The sequence below is a fragment of the Orcinus orca genome, chromosome 14 (assembly GCF_937001465.1).
Source record: "Orcinus orca chromosome 14, mOrcOrc1.1, whole genome shotgun sequence".
Classification (NCBI taxonomy): domain Eukaryota; kingdom Metazoa; phylum Chordata; class Mammalia; order Artiodactyla; family Delphinidae; genus Orcinus; species Orcinus orca.
The window spans coordinates 17654261-17675413 of record NC_064572.1 but is presented as its reverse complement, the minus strand read 5'-3'; the positions used below and the strand labels follow the sequence as shown (position 1 = coordinate 17675413).

Below are 21153 nucleotides of genomic sequence, written 5' to 3'. Positions count from 1 at the left end.
ATGCAGGGGACACGGGTTCGTGCCCCGGTCCGGGAAGATCCCACATGCCACGGAGCGGCCGGGCCCGTGAGCCATGGCCGCTGAGCCTGCGCGTCCGGAGCCTGTGCTCCGCAACGGGAGAGGCCACAGCAGTGAGAGGACCGCATACCGCAAAAAAAAAAAAAAAGAAGAAGAAAGCTGGAGTGGCTGCATTAATATAAAAGTAAACTGCAAAGCAAAATAATTTACTAGGGATCAAGAAGGGCACCTCTTAATGATAAAAGGCTCATTTCACCAAGAAGACATAGCAATTCTAAACATGTTTGTACCTTTATCTGGACTTCAAAAGGCATGAATCAAAAACTGATGGAACTACGATAGAAATAGACAAATCCACAAGTATAGTTAAAGACTTCAATTTGCCTCTCTCAGTAACCAATAGAACTAATAGGAAATGAGCAAGGGTGTAGACGAACCGAAAACCATCAAACAAGTGGATCTCACTGAAATTTTTAGAATTTTCTGCCTCCGACAGCAAAATACACATTTTTTTCAAGTTCATGTGGCACAGTTTCTAAGACAGACTATATTTCTGGTCATGAAGCAAATTGCAACACATTTAAAAGAACTGAAATCAAATAAAGTATGCTCTCTGACTATAACAGAATAAAAATAGAAATAATTATAGAAAGATAACAGGAAACCTCCTAACACTTGGAAATTTGAAACACCCTTCTAAATAAACCCATTTATCAAATAAATCTCACGGGAAATTAGAAAATATTTTAAACTTAACAAAAATGAAAATACAACACATCAAAATTTGTGTGATGATTAAAAGCAATGCTTAGAGTGAAATTTATACCATTAAATGCTTACAGAAAGGACCTTAAGAAACTAGACAAAGAAGAGCAAACTAAATCCAATGCAAGCAGAAAGAATGAAATCATAAAGGCAGACGTAAATAAAATTGAAAAAAGAAAAATAATAAAGTCAAAACAACCAAAATCTTGTTCGATAAAATACAAATTAACCTATAGCGAAACCTACAAAAAAAGAAAGAAGACATAAATCCTGATATCGGGAATAGAAGAGAAAATATCACTATAGACCCTGCACATAAGAAAAAATAAAGCAATACTGTGCGCAACACTACACACAAAAATTTGACAACTTAGATGAAACTGACCAGTTCCTCAAAAACCACAAATACTATGACCAGTTCCTCAAAAACCACAAATACTAAAACTTATCCATGATGAAACAAATAATGTGAATAGCCCAAAACTATTTAAGAAATTGAATTCATGGTTTAAAATCTAGAAACAAATTATCCAGCACTTCTTTTTGTTTGTAGTGGGAAGATTTCAGGTTCTCTGAGTTCACTGTATTGCCAGCAGTGCAACTCTAGTGGGTTTTTTTTTTTTAAACACCAATTTGAGCTGAATTTTCTGTTACTTAAAGACAGACTTTTTTAAAAAATTTATTTATTTTATTTATTTTTGGCTGCGTTGGGTTTCGTTGCTGCACGTGGGCTTTCTCTAGTTGCGGCAAGCGGGGGCTACTCTTCGTTGTGGTGTTCGGGCTTCCCACTGCGGTGGCTTCTCTTGTTGCAGAGCACGGCCTCTAGGCACGCAGGCTCAGCAGTTGTGGCTCGCGGGCCCTAGAGTGCAGGCTCAGTAGTTATGGCACACGGACTTAGTTGCTCCGCGGCATGTGGGATCTTCCCAGACCAGGGCTCAAACCCGTGTCCCCTGCACTGGCAGGCAGATTCTTAACCACTGTGCCACAGGGAAGCACAAAGACAGACTTCTAAAACATAATTTTCTGGGGTTCAAAATAATACTATAGTTGTTGAGTGTCCAAATACAATATTGAGATGACCCAGACTAGTACTTATAAAAGAGTGGCAGCAATCATTAGTGGTGGTGTGTGGTAGTAGTATTAGAGTATAATAATAATAACTATGGGACTTCCCTGGCGGTCCAGTGGTTAAGACTCTGCATTCCCAATGCAGGGGGCACATGTTCTATCCCTGGCTGGGGAACTAAGATCCCACATGCTGTGTGGTGCAGCCACAAAAAAAAAAGAATTGTGGCTAAGAGATACAAAGCACTTGTCTGCGGCACTCTGCAAAACACTTACATTTGCAATGGGCAGCACAGTATTGTATTGGGTTGGCCAAAAAGTTCGTTCAGGTTTTCTGTAATTTTTTTGGTGAGACCTTACGGAAAAACCCAAACAAACGTTTTGGCCAGCCCAATAGAAGAAACAGAAGTACAGACACGAGGTCAAAACAAAACAAAACAGTGAAATGGAGTATCAAGTGGGATTTTCTGGAGAACAGTTTTCTTCCCAGCCTACTGTTTGGCTGTGATCCTCTTGTTCTGGATAGACTAAAACTAAAAACATTGCCATTTTTTCCCACCCATAGGAAAATGCCTGAAATGGCACATAACTGGTCTCCAGGAAAGTGCTCCCAGCCTGCGAAAAGCCAAGTCCTGGCAGCATCAAGATCCTACCAAAAGAGAGGTGCAGATTGTGCTTCTCCAGTTAGGACTCGTCTTTTTTACCAATTAGACCACAGATCCATCACCTGTACTTGCTGAGGTCTCCCAGGGCCTTCTGAAACACACACACACACACACATCATGAGCAGTGAATGGACACAGAGTGCCTGGGAGAGCTACCAGCTTAACAGGAGGAATGCTTCAGTGAGATGGTCAGTCTTTATGCTGATGTAACAATGATCTTCAAAAAAAGTATGCAGGGCTTCCCTGGTGGCACAGTGGTTGAGAGTCCGCCTGCCGATGCGGGGGACACGGGTTCGTGCCCCGGTCCGGGAAGATCCCACATGCCACGGAGCGGCTGGGCCTGTGAGCCATGGCCGCTGAGCCTGCGTGTCCGGAGCCTGTGCTCCGCAACGGGAAAGGCCACAACAGTGAGAGGCCCGCGTACCGCAAAATAAAAAAAAAAAAGTATGCAGATTCACCTTGTTTACTTATTGAAATAAGACCCTGAAAGGGCTACTATGCAGTGTTTAGAACTATGCCCATAAACTTACTAATTTCAGGTAACTACTATCCAATAATCTCCTGAAAGTTGAAACAAAAATGTACATGCAAGGGAACTGAAAAAACAAACAGATGAGCACCACTTATTTCTACACATTCTCCATTTTAATGAGGTCCAAGGAAACACATTCCTGCCTTTATTAATCCGCTGCCAACATGAATGGGATTCTTCAGCTATGAGAAAATGTCTTTTGAAGGGTACAGGTTGGTTAATATTGGAAATTCTTATGTACTTTGGGAGATAACACTATTTGCTCTGATAATGACCAGTGCTTTTTTCTTCCTTTTTATCTGGACTTGTCAAGAATCAGTCATGTCATTTTGCATTTTTCCTTTTTCTCTCCCTCAACCTTGCCCTCTTTGGGATTAATGCCAGCAACATGTTTTCCTGATAGGGTGGTGGATATAATCCAGTATTGACATTCCCTATGTTAAATAAAATCTTGAGATTTAAGAGAAGTTCTCATTTAGGAATAATAAATAAAAGTCACAATGTGGAGCAGCAGCAAACCGTGCCAATGCCAGTGTTCAGCTTTATGACTTTGAAATTTTATTGTAAATCAATTTACTGGTATTGTTTTACACATCAGGTAGAAGGAAGATGGATGGATAGAAACAAAGAAGAGAGAAAAGAATGGAGGGAGGGAGAGAGAGAGAGGGAGTAAGATATCCAAGTTGGGATTCAGATACTTGGAGGAGTAAGACAACTTCGAAAGGCAAAATGAAAATAAAGCCAACTCTGGAATTTCCAGCTACCTATTGGTTACTGTTTGGAAAGAATTGCTCACTGACAGATGGAAATTAACTCTCAGCAAAAAGATCCCATTCTAGGGGCTTCCCTGGTGGTCTGGCGGTTAAGGCTCTGTGCTCCCAATGCAGTGGGCCTGGGTTCAATCTCTGGTCAGGGAACTAGATTCCACATACCCCAACCAAAGATCCCACGTGCCGCAACTAAAAGATCCCACACGTGGCAACAAAGATCCTGCATGCCTCAACTAAAGACCTGGCGCAGCCAAATAAATAAATATTTTTTTAAAAAAGATCGTATTCTAGATACATGTATATGTATAACTGAACCACTTTGCTGTACACCTGAAACTAACACAACATTGTTAATCACCAATATAAAATTAAAAGTTAAAAAAGAAAGATCCTATTCTGAGTTCTATAAACCTAGAATATAGATGGTTCTCAGTAAATATTTGATAAATTAATAATGAACGAATAAATGTGTAAGTTTCTTTTCGTATGTTAGCAAAACTGAAGCCTGCATATGTTTAGTGAGTTGCCCAAAATCATATTGAAGACTTAGGTGCCTAAAGTATAATAGATGGAAAATGTAAGAAAGATCACCAATTGGGACCCAAAAGATCTGGATTCTGGTTTGGGGTTTGTTTTGTCATTTCGCCTCCTGGGTCTCTAGATTGCAGAGGGCAGGGACTCATCTATATTGGTTTTTGATCTTCCTTCAATGCCTAGCTCAGTCTCTAGTACATACTAGATATTCAACGGATGCTTAAATATCTACCATTGCCTCTTCTGAAAAATTTAGTTTCCCCATGTGAAAACTGAGGAGACTGGCACCAAGGCTTTCTGGGTACTCCTTCCAGTTCTATGCCACTGTGAGAGGATCTATGCTCTCAGTCCTCATTTCATCACCCACTTTCCAACTTCCACTGCTCAAGTTGTACGGGAAGGCAAATACAGGTGTGTGAGGTTCCAACATCCTTTCTCCAATGTTATACCATCATCCCTCTGAGCTCTTATTTCCACAAGAAAAACCACAAAAATGCAGTCTTAATGGAAAACAGTGAATCAATCAATTACTTCATTGTCTATTTTGTAAAATGAGTTCCAGAATCACCACAGACCTCCCAATCTCTCAACCTCAGCAACCAAAGATTCCCCAAACTTTCCCATTAGGTGGCTCCAGCCACTCCTCCCTAGAGGGGAAGCCAAGTAACATTCTTTCTCCACGTCTTCCGGGGGTGCTCAACAGGAATAAACAGCCTGGGAAAAAAATCAGCAGCTCCGCGGATTATAGGATGGCGTCCTGGAGAGAGAGACGAATTCTCCCACACTCCTAATGCAAACACTTCTCCTTCCTTTCATGACACCCCTCTGGCGAGAAAAATGGTCGCAACCCTGAAGCATGGACAAGAGAATCCATGGAATTGGCAGTATGCTTCCTGTTTGCCCAGAGAGGGAGGGAGGGAGGGAACCCATCCACCCAGAAGATACATGTTTTTCTTCTTTGGGGGACTCCTTTCCTGAGGAGGGGCAGTCCCGGCACTGCCTCACCCTGGGTGACTATGGGGTCATTTAGAGTATCCTGAGGAGTGTCCTGACCAGGGAGTTAAGAATTCCAATTTGACCTCTGACAGACTGCATGACTTGGGAAAAGTCACTTTCCTCTCTGAGTTTCAGATTCTGAAATTTTTAAAATGCATTTGCCCTTTTAAGTGGTTACAAGATTCCTTTTTAAAAAATACTTTTCTTAAATCATTATGTTGTACAGCTGAAACTAACATAATGTTATATGTCAATTACATCTCAATTAAAAAGTACTTTTCTTATTATAAAAATAACAATATTGTAGCCACTTAAAAATACAGATACATTTAAAGAAAAATAACAATCATAATCACTGTTAACACTTTTGTGTATTCCTTTGGTGAGACTGCTGGGCTTTTAGTATCACTGAACATACAACTCCCAGTGAGGGTTGCCCCTTTAATATCTCTCTGACGCTCACACCTGTGCCAACAACGCTGTCCATATAGTAGGGAGTTGGCAAATCCCCATTGATAACTAAGTCCCTGTAGACTGTGACATAGTCTTTTTTTTTAATAGATCTTTATTGGAGTCTAATTGCTTCACAATACTGTGTTAGCTTCTGTTGTACAACAAAGTGAATCAGCCATATGCATACATATGTCCCCATATCCCCCCCTTCTTGAGCCTCCCTCCCACCCTCCCTATCCCACCCCTCTAGGTCATCGCAAAGCACCGAGCTGATCTCCCTGTGCTATGCGGCTGCTTCCCACTAGCTATCTACTTTACATTTGGTAGTGTATATATTGTGACATAGTCCTTTGAATGCCCTTGGTGATAAGTCATGTGAGGCTAGTTTTGAATACTGGAAAAGTCACTTGAAGACAAATCTGATTTGATTTGTCTTTACTTGATTAGAAGAACGATCAAGCTAGGTACCTCCATTTGGTGTACGTGAGGATCATCATCGTCACTATAAGGACTTTTTCATCTTTCTCTGAAGTTTCCAAAATTTTTGATGCCTAAATGTACAGAAGGAGAGGGATAAATTTCATTATTTTAGACCCAGATTTCCCAAAATGTGTTCTGTGACACCTGCTGCAGATGTTCCCCTGGAAAAGAGTTCTGTGCTCAGAGGGGTCTGGGGAGAGCTACCCACATTACTCCCTTAACGACTCACTGCGCTCATTTAACGTACTGAAGGCTCGGAGATTCCTCTGCAAAGAAGGCCCTTTAATTTTAACTAACTGCGTTTCCTAAACATATTTGAGTTCAAGACATTGATTGAGAATGTCACATCAGTTTGCCTATCAGTCATGACAAACAGTGCAGTTTGGTGGACAAGCACACAGACGTCTGTGGGCACACAGCTTAACTTTTCTGAACCTCAGGCTCCTCTTCCACAAGATAAAGATTGAAACTTTACCTACATCACAGGACTACTCTAAATTCTAAATGAAATAAAGCTTGTAAGGAACTTACAGCAGTGACTGGCACATAGCAAGCGTTCAGATAAATGGAGCTCTTATTATTTATTAGTTGGGATAGATAAGATAATGAGGAGAGGATGAGGATGAATAAAATTTGTGGAGGAGGGGAAAGGTAATAAGGGCAGTGTTTCCTCTTAACTGGGATGGCAAGTTGTTGCCTGGACACAGGGAATCTATTTTTGGCCCTAAGGCAATCTGGTTTCCAGACAGGATCCCCAAGTACAGAGCACCTGAAAACTTTTTCTAAAATATAAAATTCTTATTTTTAAATACATAGCTGAACTGGTGAGAAAGAGGACGAAATAACAAGAAAGTACAAGTCCAAAGAAGAAAGTAAGCACTGGAACCACCTTTCACTGAGGGTCATTTTACAAGTCTCTAGTAGATGACAGTTTGGGTTTAATGGCCTAAGCTCAAGTGGCAAAAGACAAATCCTGAGACCACTGCAATGTAAGAGGTTGTATTATAGACCACCATATAAATTCAGGAGCCCCTAAAAGATAATGAGGTCAGTGGATAAACAGGAAAAATAATTCATAAGAGGATGGGTAGTGGGAACACTATAGAGCTAAGGCTATTTCAGCCTTAGCTCTAGATGAAGCAGAACAAAAGAAAAAAATCTCCCCTGATAATTCCTAACTCACCATGAGCCCACCCTCATGCAGGTTTGGAGCTAAAACTCATACCGTCTAAGCAGCTTCAGGTTGATAGCATCATAAAACACCTGACAGAAGCAAAAACCAATCCTCTCTTGAAGAACACGCTTAAAGACAGGCCTTAAGGATGCCAGAGGAATTGGTACACAATTTTAAAAGTTGCTGAGCGTATTTGGAAACAAGTCATCATCATCATCATCATCATCATCATCATCATCATCATGAAATAACTAAACTGTAGGGTCAGCTTTAAACAGACAGCAGATGCTGGAATTACCAGATACCAAATACAAACTAAGTTTAAAGAACTGTACAAAAGTATTTAAAGTATCAAAATTGATGAGACAAAGTGGAAAAAGACCAAATTTTTAAATGTCTAAAGATTAAAAATTAATAGTTAAAATTTGAACCTCAATGGAAGGTTTAAATATTGGTTTAGACACAGATGAAAGGAAAACTAGTGACCTGGAAAATGGATCTGAAAAAATTACACAGAATGAAGCACTTTATTTGAAGGAGAGACTGACAAATCTGCTACCATAGTAAGAGATATTAATGTACATTTCTCCATAATTGATAAAGAAGCAAATGAAAAAACATGGTAAAGCTCTAGAAGATTTTACTGCACAGTCCCCCTGTTTGGATTTTCAGTTCCTGGGAGGGATGGTGTCGTCAGCTGCCAGTCACTCAGCCCTTAGTGTAAACTATTTTACCTGCTTCTTCCCCTGTGATAACTAGCTTAAAATGACTATAAGGGAAAGAGATTTTAAATGCACCTCAAGCCTCTTTTCCTTCAAGAAGCCTTCCCACAAGACTCTCCTGAAACTAGACTTCAATAAGTCTTATGTTTCTGTGCCTTCTGCCTCTTAATGTTTGCTACATTGCATAATTCCAGTTGTTTTTTCTTTTATTTTTATTTGTCTTCCAACATAATACAAGCACATTATTAAAATTTTGCAAAATACAGATAAGGCGAGAAGAAGGAGAAGAAGAAAAGGAGGTGAAGGGAAAGGGGAGGGGAAGGGGAAGAGGAGGAGGAAGAGGAAGAAGAAGAAGGAAAAAGAAAGAAGAAGGAGAGTAAGAGGAAGAACAAGAAGGAAAAACAAGAAGAAGGAAGAAGGAGAGGAAGAGGAAGAAGAAGGAGGAGGGGAGGGGAGGGGGAGGAGGAGGAGGGGGAGGGGAGGGGGAGGGGAGGGAGAGGGGAGGGGGAGGAGGGGGGGGGAGGGGAGGGGAGGGGAGGGGAGGGGGAGGGGAGGGGAGGGGGAGGGGAGGGGAGGGGGAGGGGAGGGGAGGGGGAAGAGGAGGAGGAGGAAGAGGAGGAGGAGGAGGGAGAAGGAGAGGGAAGAGGAAGAAAAAGAAGGAGAAGAAGAGGAGGAGGAAGAAGAGGAGGAGGAAGAGGAAGGATAAAATTTAAATGACCCATGATCCCACTATTCATAGATAAGCATTGTTAGTATTTTAGTATATTCTTTTCAGTTTTTTAATCTGTAATGAAATTCATTCACTGTTTAACACCTAGCACACGCCTCACCCTGTTCTAGCATTTGGGCAGAAGTAGTGAAAAGTAAAGTTCCTATCCTCATGGCACTTACATTTTTTCTATACTTTCATATATGTAAATATGTATACTTTTAATTTTAAAACAAATCAAGAGAAAAAAACAAATAAGGTTATCAGTTAGCAATTATTCATATTATTCATGTACCTGTTACTTTCCTCGTGAGGAATTAGATGGCAGTAATCATAGTATTCTTCATGTCACCTGGCAGAATATCTGCTTATAGAAGGCACTTAACAAAGTTCTGTGGGTCCAAAAGTTGAGAGGGTCAAAGGGAGCAGGGAAAAGGCTAGAGGCAACTGGAATCACATGTCCCTCACATCTTTGGGCAGACCCTAGCATACTGGCAAGCCAGCTCCTTGGTGGGGGGCAGGGGTCCTAATTTGCAGTGTCAGCTGATTTCCATAGTGTAAATACTCCCACTCGGCCAATTTCAAGTTTCCAGTGTTACGTCTCTAAACACAAAGTTTAGAAAGGTGCACTGGAGAACGGGACCTTCCCTCAGGAAGAAAAGAGAGAGGCTGGGATGACAGAGATCAACCTCACCAAATCCTCCTTTTGGTCTAGTATGCTTTCCTTTTCAGGATCCTGTGCTGATCCCCAGATAATCAGAGAGTTGCCTAGAACAAATGAAGACCTACTCTGAGCAAGACCACGGTGTTGCATGGGATGTAGAAAATACAGAGTCATGATGTAGTTAGGGAAGAGGTCAGAATGATTGCTAGGTGATTAGTTTCAAAATTGGTAGAGAATGTATAACTGATTCACTTTGCTGTACACCTAAAACTAACACAACATTGTAAATCAACTATACTCCAATAAAATTTTTTTAAAATATATTATGAAAGTACTTCACTGTATAGCCATTCAGCTAAATGATAGCACTGATGCTTTGAAATGATAGCACTGATGCTTTGGATTAACCTTTTCTTGTCTTTTCTGCTGATTTACTTTTTCCTTTACATTTCGGCCACCTCAAAAATGCATTCGAAAGGACAATTAACAAATAAAATTACATATTATAAAAAAAAGGTAGAGAAAATGATCTCTCTCAGAGATAAGATTTTTTATGGAAGTCCAGATGCAGTATAATGAGGGCTCTCGTGTCAGACATATGACATGAGAGGATCAAAATCCTTATTCTGCCACTTGCAGGTTCTGTGATCTTAAGCAATTAATTAGTAAGTCTGTGTCCAGACTGTTATGAGAATTAAATAAGACAATGCATGGACAGTCATCACATGGTGCCTGGTACACAGTCAGTACTCAACAAATACTAGAGTTAATAACTGTACCGATATCAATAGTGTTTGTCATACGGCATGAACAAAGACAACAAAATAGAAAAGATAGGGGCTGTTTCATGGACTAGCCAGTAATCTAGTTTTCTCAGAATCTGTGTGATTAATGGAAGATAAGATTGGATAATTATTTGGGGAGGGTATTGAGAGCCATGCTGAGGAGTTTCCACTTAATTTTATAAATGATGGAGAACCAGTAAAAATTCAGCGACTTCATCTGAGCTGCATTTTGGGAAGATCAAGCTTGAACTTTTGCCACTTTCACAGACAGGCTTGGTAGTTTCTGCTAATATCTGAGCAGATGAAGAAAGTGTTGAGTGTGGTCACAGGACCTGGGCGGTCAGGACTTTGCTCTCCGGGATCTCCCTGTGGCCTCATCCCTGGGGATAACTTGCCTCCAACGCAGGCAGCAACTATTTTCCTGGAATGATGCAAAGTCCACTTTTCCCTCTCTTACTCTGTTATTTTTTGGCTCCCGGAGTCACTAAATATAAACATCCTTGAAAAGGATCCCAAGCCAATTCATTCCAATGAGCATAAGAGTTACCTAGGAACTGAAGGGACATACTAAGACCCATCAGGATAAGCCCACTTCCATGTCACAGTCTGTAATATCTTTGACCAAGTTTTGGGGGGAACCAGGTCACTAACAATAGCTTTTCACATTTCTCATTATCTTATGTAAGAGGCTAGTTTTTCAAGTTTGTTGACACATGAAGCAAATAAGCTGTTAGAGAAGTCTGTTGCAAAACTCAAAACAAAATGTATCTCAAATAGTTTACAACCGCTGAGAATCAGGGGTTGGGAGGTGGCCCAAAAATTCCTGCTTCCTGTGGAAAGCACACTCAGCTCAGTGGGATACGTTCATCTGGTTGTGATATGTAAATGATCTCCGTTGTGTATTTACACTTGAAATTTTCACTGATTCCTGTTATTTCAGACCACATACGCCCACACAACTATGGTTACTTGGAATCCTTGACTGGAATACATCAGGAGTAATCGGGCTGGTATGCCATCTTTTGTTGATAACTGGAAACTTTTGGACACAACACAAGAAGTTAACAGATTGCCCTGAACCTAGCCATATGCTTGAGGAGTTACAGCAACAATAATTTTCTGCATATTTCTAGCTGGAACTCAAGAAGAACTTTGTGACTACTGCACAGGTCTAGCCCTAACGGTCTCCAGAATAGTATTTCATAAACAGAAACAAGATCCATGCCTAATAAATTATTCATAGACCTGGTTGGGACCCCACATTGCACAAGACCTATTCAAAGGGCCTTTCTTTTATTAAACTACAGTCAGGCCACAGGGCAAAGATAAAGGTTTCCATTGCAAGGCAAATTAAACACCCCCATGCAATTTATCATGTGTACTGATTGAAACTGGAGGACTCAATGGGATGTTAAATATTTTCCACATCTGATTATAAAAGTGAGAGAAGAAACACACATGGAGATGATTACATTTTGGATGAAATTTGGGAAGCCAAGGAGGCTTATTTTTTTTAATGTTATACCACATTTTCCTCCCCTAAATACTAGTGAAAGAGTCATTTTTCTAGAAAAACCTATTAGATCAAAACTAGTCAGTCAAGATGGGGAGGCAAATTTGATTCACAGGATACAGAAGCAAAACTCTAATTAAACATCGAAGATAAACACAATAAAAGCTTTAAAAAAAATACCCCACAACACTGGGTATACATCAGAGAAAACAAAATTTACGTAAAGAAAACATGGTGTAGTAATTGTTCAGATAATGTGAAATAACAGCATTATTAATATCAGATGAGGTCAATAGAAGCCAGGATGGTGAAAACCTTAGCTGGGCTTTGGGTAGGGTCATAACTTGGTGGAAGGGAGGGACCATGATTAGTCTAGAGAGCTTAAGACTGAAAAACCAGAGATGAAGCTTCCAATCTCGCTTTGCCACTAACAAGCTATGTGATGTTATTCTTATTCTCTCTAATCTCAGTTTCCTTCTCAGTAAAATGAGGAGGCCAGCAATAGGCACATGAAAAGATGCTCATCATCACTAATTATTAGAGAAATGCAAATCAAAACTACAATGAGGTATCACCTCATTCTGGTCAGAATGGCCATCATTAAAAAGTCTACAAATAACAAATGCTGGAGAGGGTGTGGAGAAAAGGGAACCCTCCTACACTGTTGGTGGGAATGTAAATTGGTGCAGCCACTATGGAAAACAGTATGGAGGTTCCTTAAAAAAACTAAAAATAGAGCTACCATATGATCCAGCAATCCCACTCCTGGGCATATATCCGGAGAAAACCATACTTCAAAAAGATACACGCACCCCAAAATACATTGCAGCACTATTTACAAGGGTCAGAATATGGAAGTAACCTAAATGTCCATCAACAGAGGAATGGATAAAGAAGATGTGGTACATATATACAATGGAATATTACTCAGCCATAAAAAAGAACAAAATAATGCCATTTGTAGCAACATGGATAGACCTAGAGATGTGTGAAGTAAGTCAGACAAAGACAAATATCATATGATATCGCTTACATGTGAAATCTAAAAAAAGGGTACAGGGACTTTCCTGGTAGAACAGTGGTTAAGAATCCGCCTGCCAATGCAGGGGACATGGGTTTGAGCCCTGGTCTGGGAAGATACCACATGCCATGGAGCAACTAAGCCCAGGTGCCACAACTACTGAGCCTGCGCTCTAGAGCCCACATGCCACAACTACTGAAGCCCATACCCCTAGAGCCCATGCTCCTTAACAAGAGAAGCCGCCGAAATGAGAAGCCTGCACACTGCAACAAAGAGTAGCCCCTGCTCACCGCAACTACAGAAAGCCTGCACACGGCAACGAAGACCCAACGCAGCCAAAAATAAATAAATAAAAATAAGTAAATTTTTTTAAAATGGTACAAATGAACTTATTCACAAAACAGAAATAGAGTCACAGATGTAGAAAACAAACTCATGGTTCCCAGGGTGGAAAGGGAGGGGAGGGATAAATTGGGAGATTGGGATTGACATATACACACTGCTATATATAAAATAGATAACTAATAAGGACTTACTGTATGGCACAGGAAACTCTACTCAATAGTCTGTAATGACCTATATGGGAAAAGAATCTAAAAAAGAGTGGATATATGTATATGTATAACTGAATCAATTTGCTGTACACCCAAAACTAACAAAACATTGTAAATCAACTATACTCCAGTAAAAATTTAAAAAGAACTTCCCTGGAGGCACAGTGGTTAAGAATCTACCTGCCAATGCAGGAGAAACGGGTTCAGATCCCTGGTCCGGGAAGATCCCACATGCCGTGAAGCAACAAAGCCTGTCTGCCACAACTACTGAGCCTGCGCTCTAGAGCCCACGAGCCACAACTACTGAGCCCGCATGCCAACTACTGAAGCCCGCAAGCCTAGATCTCATGCTCCGCAACAGGAGAAGCCACCACAATGAGAAGCCCGCACACCACAACGAAGAGTCGCCCCCGCTCACCGCAACTGAGAAAAGCCCACATGCAGCAACGAAGACCCAACACGGCCAGAAATAAATAAATAAATAAATATAAATTTTTTTAAAATTAAAAAGAAACGAAGATCTGGTATATATACAATGGAATACTACTCAGACATTAAAAAGAATGAAATAATGCCATTTGCAGCAACACGGATGGACCTAGAGATTATCATACTAAGTGAAGTAAGTCAGAAAGAGAAAGACAAATACCATATGATATTACTTATATGTGGAATCTAAAATATGACACAAATGAACTTATCTACGAAACAGAAACAGACTCACAGACATAGAGAACAGACTTGTGGTTGCCAAGGCGGAGGAGGAGTGGGGGAAGAAGGGACTGGGAGTTTGGGGTTAGCAGATGCAAACTATTATATATGGGATGGATAAACAACAAGGTCTTACTGTATAGTACAGGGAATTATATTCAATATCCTCTAATAAACCGTAATGGAAAGAAAAAACAATGAGGAGGCCAGGCTATATTATATTTTACTCTCTCTACCCATGCTAAAATTCAACTTCTTGCTTTCTCTCTCTTTCCTCATATTTCTGGTCTTACCTCACATGAAATAAACGTTTTTAAGAAAATCAAGAGTATTATCATTAATAGACTTTTTTTAAATTTTTTGGCCAGGCTGCACAGCATGTAGGATCTTAGTTCCCTGACCAGGGATTGAACTCACGCCCCCTGCAGTGGAAGCATGGAGTCTTAACAACTGGACTGCCAGGAAAGTCCCAATGGGATTTTATATTGAAAGCTTTCTGCAAACAAATGGCTTCTTTCTTTTTTTTTTTTTAATTTATTTATTTTATTTTTGGTTGACATGGGTCTTCGTTGCTGCACACGGGCTTTCTCTAGTTGCAGCTAGCGGGGGCTACTCTTTGCTGCAGTGCGTGGGCTTCTCACGGCGGTGGCTTCTCTTGTTGTGGAGCATGGGCTTCAGGCATGCAGGCTTCAGTAGTTGTGACGTGCGGGTTCTAGAGCACAGGCTCAGCAGTTGTGGCGCACGGGCTTAGTTGCTCCGCGGCATGTGGGATCTTCCAGGACCAGGGCTCGAACCTGCGTCCCCTGCATCGGCAGGCGGATTCTTAACCACTGCGCCACCAGGGAAGCCCCGTTCTTTTATTCATTCAACAAAAATTGATTTCAAAGTCCAGTACCTGTTGTGAACCAGATACTCTACTATTCCATAAAAGACTTCCCATGTAAAGTGTAAAAGTGAATAGGACAAATTACCTGCCCTCAAGGAGTTGAGAGTCTGCTGGTGGAGACACACATAATCTTAATAAAAGGTACAAGTAAATGATAGAGGTAAGCAACAGCAAGCTTTGGGAGGATGAAGAAATGATATCCCCTCATTAGATGGGGAAGGCTTCCTAAAGGAGGAGACACCTGAGCTAAAGGATAAGGAGGGGTTAGCTCTTCTAGTTAGAGAAGAAAGATGGCCAAAGTACAGAAGAACAGAAGCAGAGAGAATTACACACGGCTAGCAGTCACTAGAACATAAAGCACAGGGTAAGGAAGGACAGGACAAGAAGTAAGCAAGGACTAAGATAATGGAAATCCTGGTTTTTTATTTTAATCTAGATCTACTGATTCAGAATCTCTTGGGATGGGGTCTGGGGTTCTGCATTTTAAGAGAAATATGCCAGTATTTCAGATACCACCTAAAGTTTGAGAATCATTTGTGTTAGGTGCTTTTACATCCATTATTTTTACTTAATTTCCACCACAATACTATGAGATATGGGAGTTGGAGTTCAAGGAAAGATTTCATTCCCTAGGAGAACTGACGAGAACAACACAGATATTATGCACTGAATAAACACTGGGATAGATGAATAGACGACTATCTCAGGAACATAGAATAAAACTGGGACTTGGGTGCCAGAAATATGCTTCAAAATGGAGATTTAATCTCTAAAAGCCAAATATCCAGGCAACAGACTGAAGTATAGGATCAGATATAATAAATACGAGCAGTTGAAAACACCTCCAACAACCTCAGTTTCTAATCTGTAAAATGGGAATAATAAAATCTTTCAAAGACCATGTAGACTCTGAGACACTGCCTTACTTGCAAACTAATAGATTAGCCTGCCACAGTTTCATGGGTGCTAGTAGAAGACATAAAATTCCTGGGTCAGAGGCAAAGGACAGTTACTTAACGGCAACAGCAGTAGCCAGAGGATCAGCCATTTCTGTGCTGGCTCCCCAAGCCCCATTTCCCACATGGAGATGCAAAGAAGGTTGTGTTACAAAAGAAGAACCCTGAGTTTAAGGAACATGAATCATTTCTAATGGTCAATAAACATGTCTGTCCTTCGCTCTGACAGGAAACACCATCTCTATCTTCCAAGGCTGTTTGTTATACAAGCATCCTTCAAAAGTTAGTCTGGGGGACTTCCCTGGTGGCGCAGTGGTTGGGAATCCACCTGCCAATGCAGGGGACACGGGTTTGAGCCCTGGTCCGGAAGATCCCAAATGCCCCGGAGCAACTAAGCCCGTGCGCCACAACTACCGAGACTGCACTCTAGAGGCTGGGAGCCACAACTACTGAGCCCACGTGCCACAACTACTGAAGCCCACACGCCTAGAGCCTGTGCTCCGCAACAAGAGAAGCCACCACAATAAGAAGCCTGCACACTGCAACAAGAGTAGCCCCCGCTCACTGCAACTAGAGAAAGCCTGTGTGCAGCAACGAAGACCCAAGGCAGCCAAAAATAAATAAATAAAATTTTTTAAAAGTTAGTCTGGAACAAAGGGGAGCCAGTGCCTTGCTCACAAGATGTGCAGAAATGCAAGAGACCCTCAGAGAATTGTCTCCTCATAATAGAGACTTTACAGGACAATATAATAGTTAAACGGTTTAAAGCATGTAAGTTATTTAACAAAGTGTTTTTTGTTTTTTGTGTTTTTTTTGGTACGCAGGCCTCTCACTGTCGTGGCCTCTCCCGTTGCGGAGCACAGGCTCAGCGGCCATGGCTCACGGGCCCAGCCGCTCTGTGGCATGTGGGATCTTCCCGGACCGGGGCACGAACCCGTGTCCCATGCATCAGCAGGCGGACTCTCAACCACTGCGCCACCACGGAAGCCCTAACAAAGTGTTTAGAATGCAGAAATGGCTCAGTAAAAGTAACTGCTGTTATTACTGTTATAGCAATTATCATTTTGGATTTTGTTGCTGTTATTACACATTACTCCCATTACAGCTGGTTCACGGTTTACCCACCAGCCTATAACTTACCTTGATCAGGAAGAAGACTGATCCAGGAACTTGGAGTAGGGAGGCTAAATGGCCTGCAGTGGGGCTAAATGGCCAAGGAAAGGAGAGTAAAAAGGGCAGCGTGGTCATTAGAGATACGGCCCTTGGGCATCTCAGTGGTGACAGCATGATCAGTCCTCTGCAACCTGTGATAACAGGGTAAGTGATAAATCTGGTGACTGTTGTCAGAGGCTTCAACCTCTATTATTTTCTTTCCTTCTCTATCCAAACAGAATCTGAAATTTCCTAACACAGCATCCCCCTACCTGGAATACCTTCCCCTCCCCTCTCTACCATCTGTTTTCTGGACGGTGATATATAGTAGAGAGAACCCGAGAATTCCTGGACTTGATTCCAAGCTTTGCAACTTATGAACACTTTTTTAAAAAAAATACAAAACAGAATAACTGACATTTAAATCTTTTGTATTTCCACTACTCAGGATAAGCTTTAGGCAAAGTGATGAGTTTTGACATGGTGCTTCAGTCTCTTTGAGGTCCAGCCCTTGGTGGCCACTGCCCAGGGGACGGTGGGCCTAGATCTGCCCTCCAAGGCCTAAAATACAGGTCTTCCTGCTCCTTTACTCTGCCCAGGCCATTTGGAATTTGTACTCCTTGTTTAGCTTCCTCACAGGATTCAATCCTTCCCATAAAAATACCGAACAGTGCTTTCGAGTAACTCTAGTATGCTGCTAATGGCCAAAACTTTCAACCTACCTAAGAAGCACTGGTCAAATGTTTGGTGATAGTCTGGCCTATTTATAATTTTTCTATCACAATGTATTATCTTCAGAAGTTATTCCTGGACTTGTAAGTCATTTCCCAGTAGGAATGGTTCTCTTCTTCTTGGTTCATCGTGACATACTCGCTAGCTTCCATTGCATGTAGCAGGGTCTGTGCCTCTGACATAGTATGACATTTTAGAATGGCCAGTAGGCTTGGAGTCAGTCTGGATTCAAGACCCAGCTTTATCACTTCCTAGTTCTCTGGGAGGCAGCATCTAGAAGGGACGTACTCAGGCAGCCATGGGTGTGAATCCTAGCTATTCACTAAGTAGGTGGCTTCCGGCTGACCTCATAACCTTTCTGAGCCTTGCTTTTCCCATTTATAAAATAGGAAGGATAATACCTACCTAGTAGAGTCTTCTGTGAGTAGTCAATGAGCTGTCATGCCTGCCACAGTGCTTGCCACACTACCTCTGAGGACTGTGGCAAACTGGGGAGTGTGTGTTTCACCTAACACACCCACCTCTCCAGCCCATAGTTACCCCACATGAGGATAAACACATATTAGTAGACCTTCCATTTTTTTTCAGAAGGAGTCAGAAATCTGGATTTTTAGGTAAATGCTCTGAGTTCTTAAATATTGGGTCACTAAAAAGCAAGCACATAAAGAAGCAAACTTGTAGCCCAAACAAAATATTTCTCTGAGTTTAGTCCCGTCTAACTGACTAGGAGACTGTTCAGCTAGGAGACTGTTCAATCACATTCACTTGATATCACTTAAGACCTGAGTTTATATTACTCCTTAGCTCTTTTTATTTTATTGTGTAATTTTCGGTGCTCAAGTTCTGTCTCCAGTTATGTCTTGTTAAGCTATTTGAATAAGATATTTGAGAGCAGGGTTGGTGTCCTGCTCAGGAAATAGCCTCAGTTGGTAAACTCTACTTTGGGTTATTTCCTTTATGCTTTTGAAATGGCTTGCTTCCCTCCAGAAGACTTCTCTCTGCCATGACACAGGAATACAACAGCTGGCTGCCTCTGGGAGGTTGAAAATAAACAGGTTCAGAAGCTCCAAGGACAGCAAATGGGCGTTGTAGGTGGAGAAACAGCCCAAAATAAATACAGCTGTTGAGGCAGAAAATTCTATTTACTTTGACTCTTTTGAGGTCTATACTGGAGGAGGGAGAGCTGCTAATCCTGAGACTTTTCATAGACTGACCATGGAGACCCCACTCAGGGGCTGTTCCCAGTGCTAAGCACATTTATATTAGTCACTCAGTACATACTTGATGATTAACAGATCGACTAGGTATCTCATACGATGGAGGAGATTTTAACACAATGAAGATGATGAGTTAAATGTCTCTGCACTGGAGGGACTGCGTTAATGTCTTTTCTGATTTGGAATATAACTCACATTGAATATTCTTTAACAACTAGCTTTTGTTTGCCATGTAGACATAATAATAAAGACACTAGCTTGGGAGGCAGAAAATCTGGGCTCCAGTCTTAGTTTGCTAGCCAGCTGTATGAGCTTGGTAAATCACTGCAATACTCTGGGCCCCAGTTTCCTCAACTATAATGGGAAGATTCAGAGAGCTCTCCAGGGGGAGCAGTGGAAAGGGTATGGGACAGGGAATGAGACAGTCCACATGTACAGCCTGGCTCTTATCGTTCTTTCCTGTGAGAACTTGGATGGCAAAGAACATGATCTCTGAATCTCTGTCTCCACCTCTGCCTCACAGGACTAATCAGTCTCCTTCCTGATGCTGCAGCTGTGATTTAGAGAGCAGAATCGAAAGGAAAGTGCTTTGCAAATGGATATACAGGCATGAACATTGGTATCAGCCAGACCTATTTTTGAATCCTTACTCCACCACTTGTGTGTGCTTATGAAAAGATGACTTAAGATCTTTAAGCACAGGGAACTATATTCAATATCTTGGGATAAACCATAATGGAAAAGAATATAACAGAGAATGTATATAGATGTATAACTGAGTCACTTTGCCATAGAGCAGAAATTAACAAAACATTGTAAATCAACTATACTTCAATTAAAAAAAATATTTCAGCATTTTCCTAATTTACAGAGTGGAAATCATAATACCTACTTCATAAGGCTGGGTTGTTGTGATGATTAAATTAAGTGAAGTCATGTAAGGAAAGTGCTAGAACAAGGCCTGGCACAAAATGCCATAAGTAGTCATTATTATTTTTAGTAAAAGAAAAATGACATCGATAGAAGCTCTCTATTCTATAATTCTATGATTCTGATTACCAACCTTCTTTTTTACACACTGATCTGAACCAAAATTGTTTCGCTCCGTTTACAAAAAAAGAAAAAAAAGAAAAAGCATCAGCAACAAAACAGAAACTTATCCAGTCTAAGCTGAGCGTGATCCCAGTTGTTTTCTGAAGCCAAGGAGAGAACAGAGTCAAGATTTCCAAACGTTCTGGCCCAAGTTTAGCCTGCCCTACAAGGACCTGTCCCACTGAGGTAGAAACTAATGGGAAAGTTTCCTCCAGAAAGAAAAGAGCACATTCTTTGTTTTGTTTTCCAGAAGGAAGCCCATGGAAATACTTGGGTCTGTAGTGATCCGGGAAGCAAAAGTAAAAATCCCAGACAGAGGCTGTTGCAGATTGTGTTCTCAGGGCAACATTCCAGACTTCTGTAAAATCCAGATTGCAGGAGTGACTATCTAAATGGCTCTCCAGACCTTGCCAATAACACAGGGTACACCTGAAATCAAACTGCATCCAGATGGCGAGAAATGAGTTCAACTCTCCACAGAAGACAACTGAACTAATTTATTCACTGATTTACTCATTCAGAACACAGCTCTTATGACTCTTAATAATAGGCACTATGCTAGATGCTACAGCCATCAACAGGCAAAGTCCCTTCTCTTAGTAATGATCTAGAATATAAAGATTCTCACACATATCACTCTAAGGGCTTTGTAATGTCAGGGCTCTAGGGAGTAAATATTAAAATACATGAAACAATATTAAATGTATCAACTCTACTACAGATACCTTAATGCTGACAGTCAATCTCCCACAAAAGGGAAAGACTAATTATATACATAAACATGTTCATGGAGCTTTTTTTTTTTCCTTTGGCTGCGCTGCGCAGCTTGTGGGATCTGTTTCCCGACGAGGGATCAAACTCTGGCCCCATGCAGCGGAAGCACGGAGTCCTCACCACTGGACCGCCAGGGAATTCCCATGGAGTATTATTTACAGTAGTGTTAGTGGCAATATAAATGTCCAAGAAATTGAATAATGGTACAGAAAG

General features: G+C 41.2%; 1 protein-coding gene across 2 annotated transcripts in view; it reads right to left on the bottom strand.

Moving 5' to 3' along the window:
- The window catches only part of LOC117196643 (uncharacterized), a 47471-nt gene extending 26874 nt beyond the window's left edge, over positions 1–20597 (bottom strand). Inside the window, exons 1-2 of one of the 2 annotated variants that reach the window (XM_049696640.1) lie at positions 20138–20597; positions 17114–17277 (exon numbers count right to left, since the gene is read on the bottom strand). In XM_049696640.1, coding sequence (XP_049552597.1) covers positions 17114–17260 — 147 coding nt within the window. In that variant the 5' untranslated portion in view covers positions 17261–17277; positions 20138–20597. Of the gene's footprint in view, positions 1–9178; positions 9921–17113; positions 17278–20137 lie in introns of those variants that run through there. The other variant, XR_004476927.2, reaches the window with a different exon arrangement.
- Between the last annotated feature and the right edge of the window lie 556 nt (positions 20598–21153).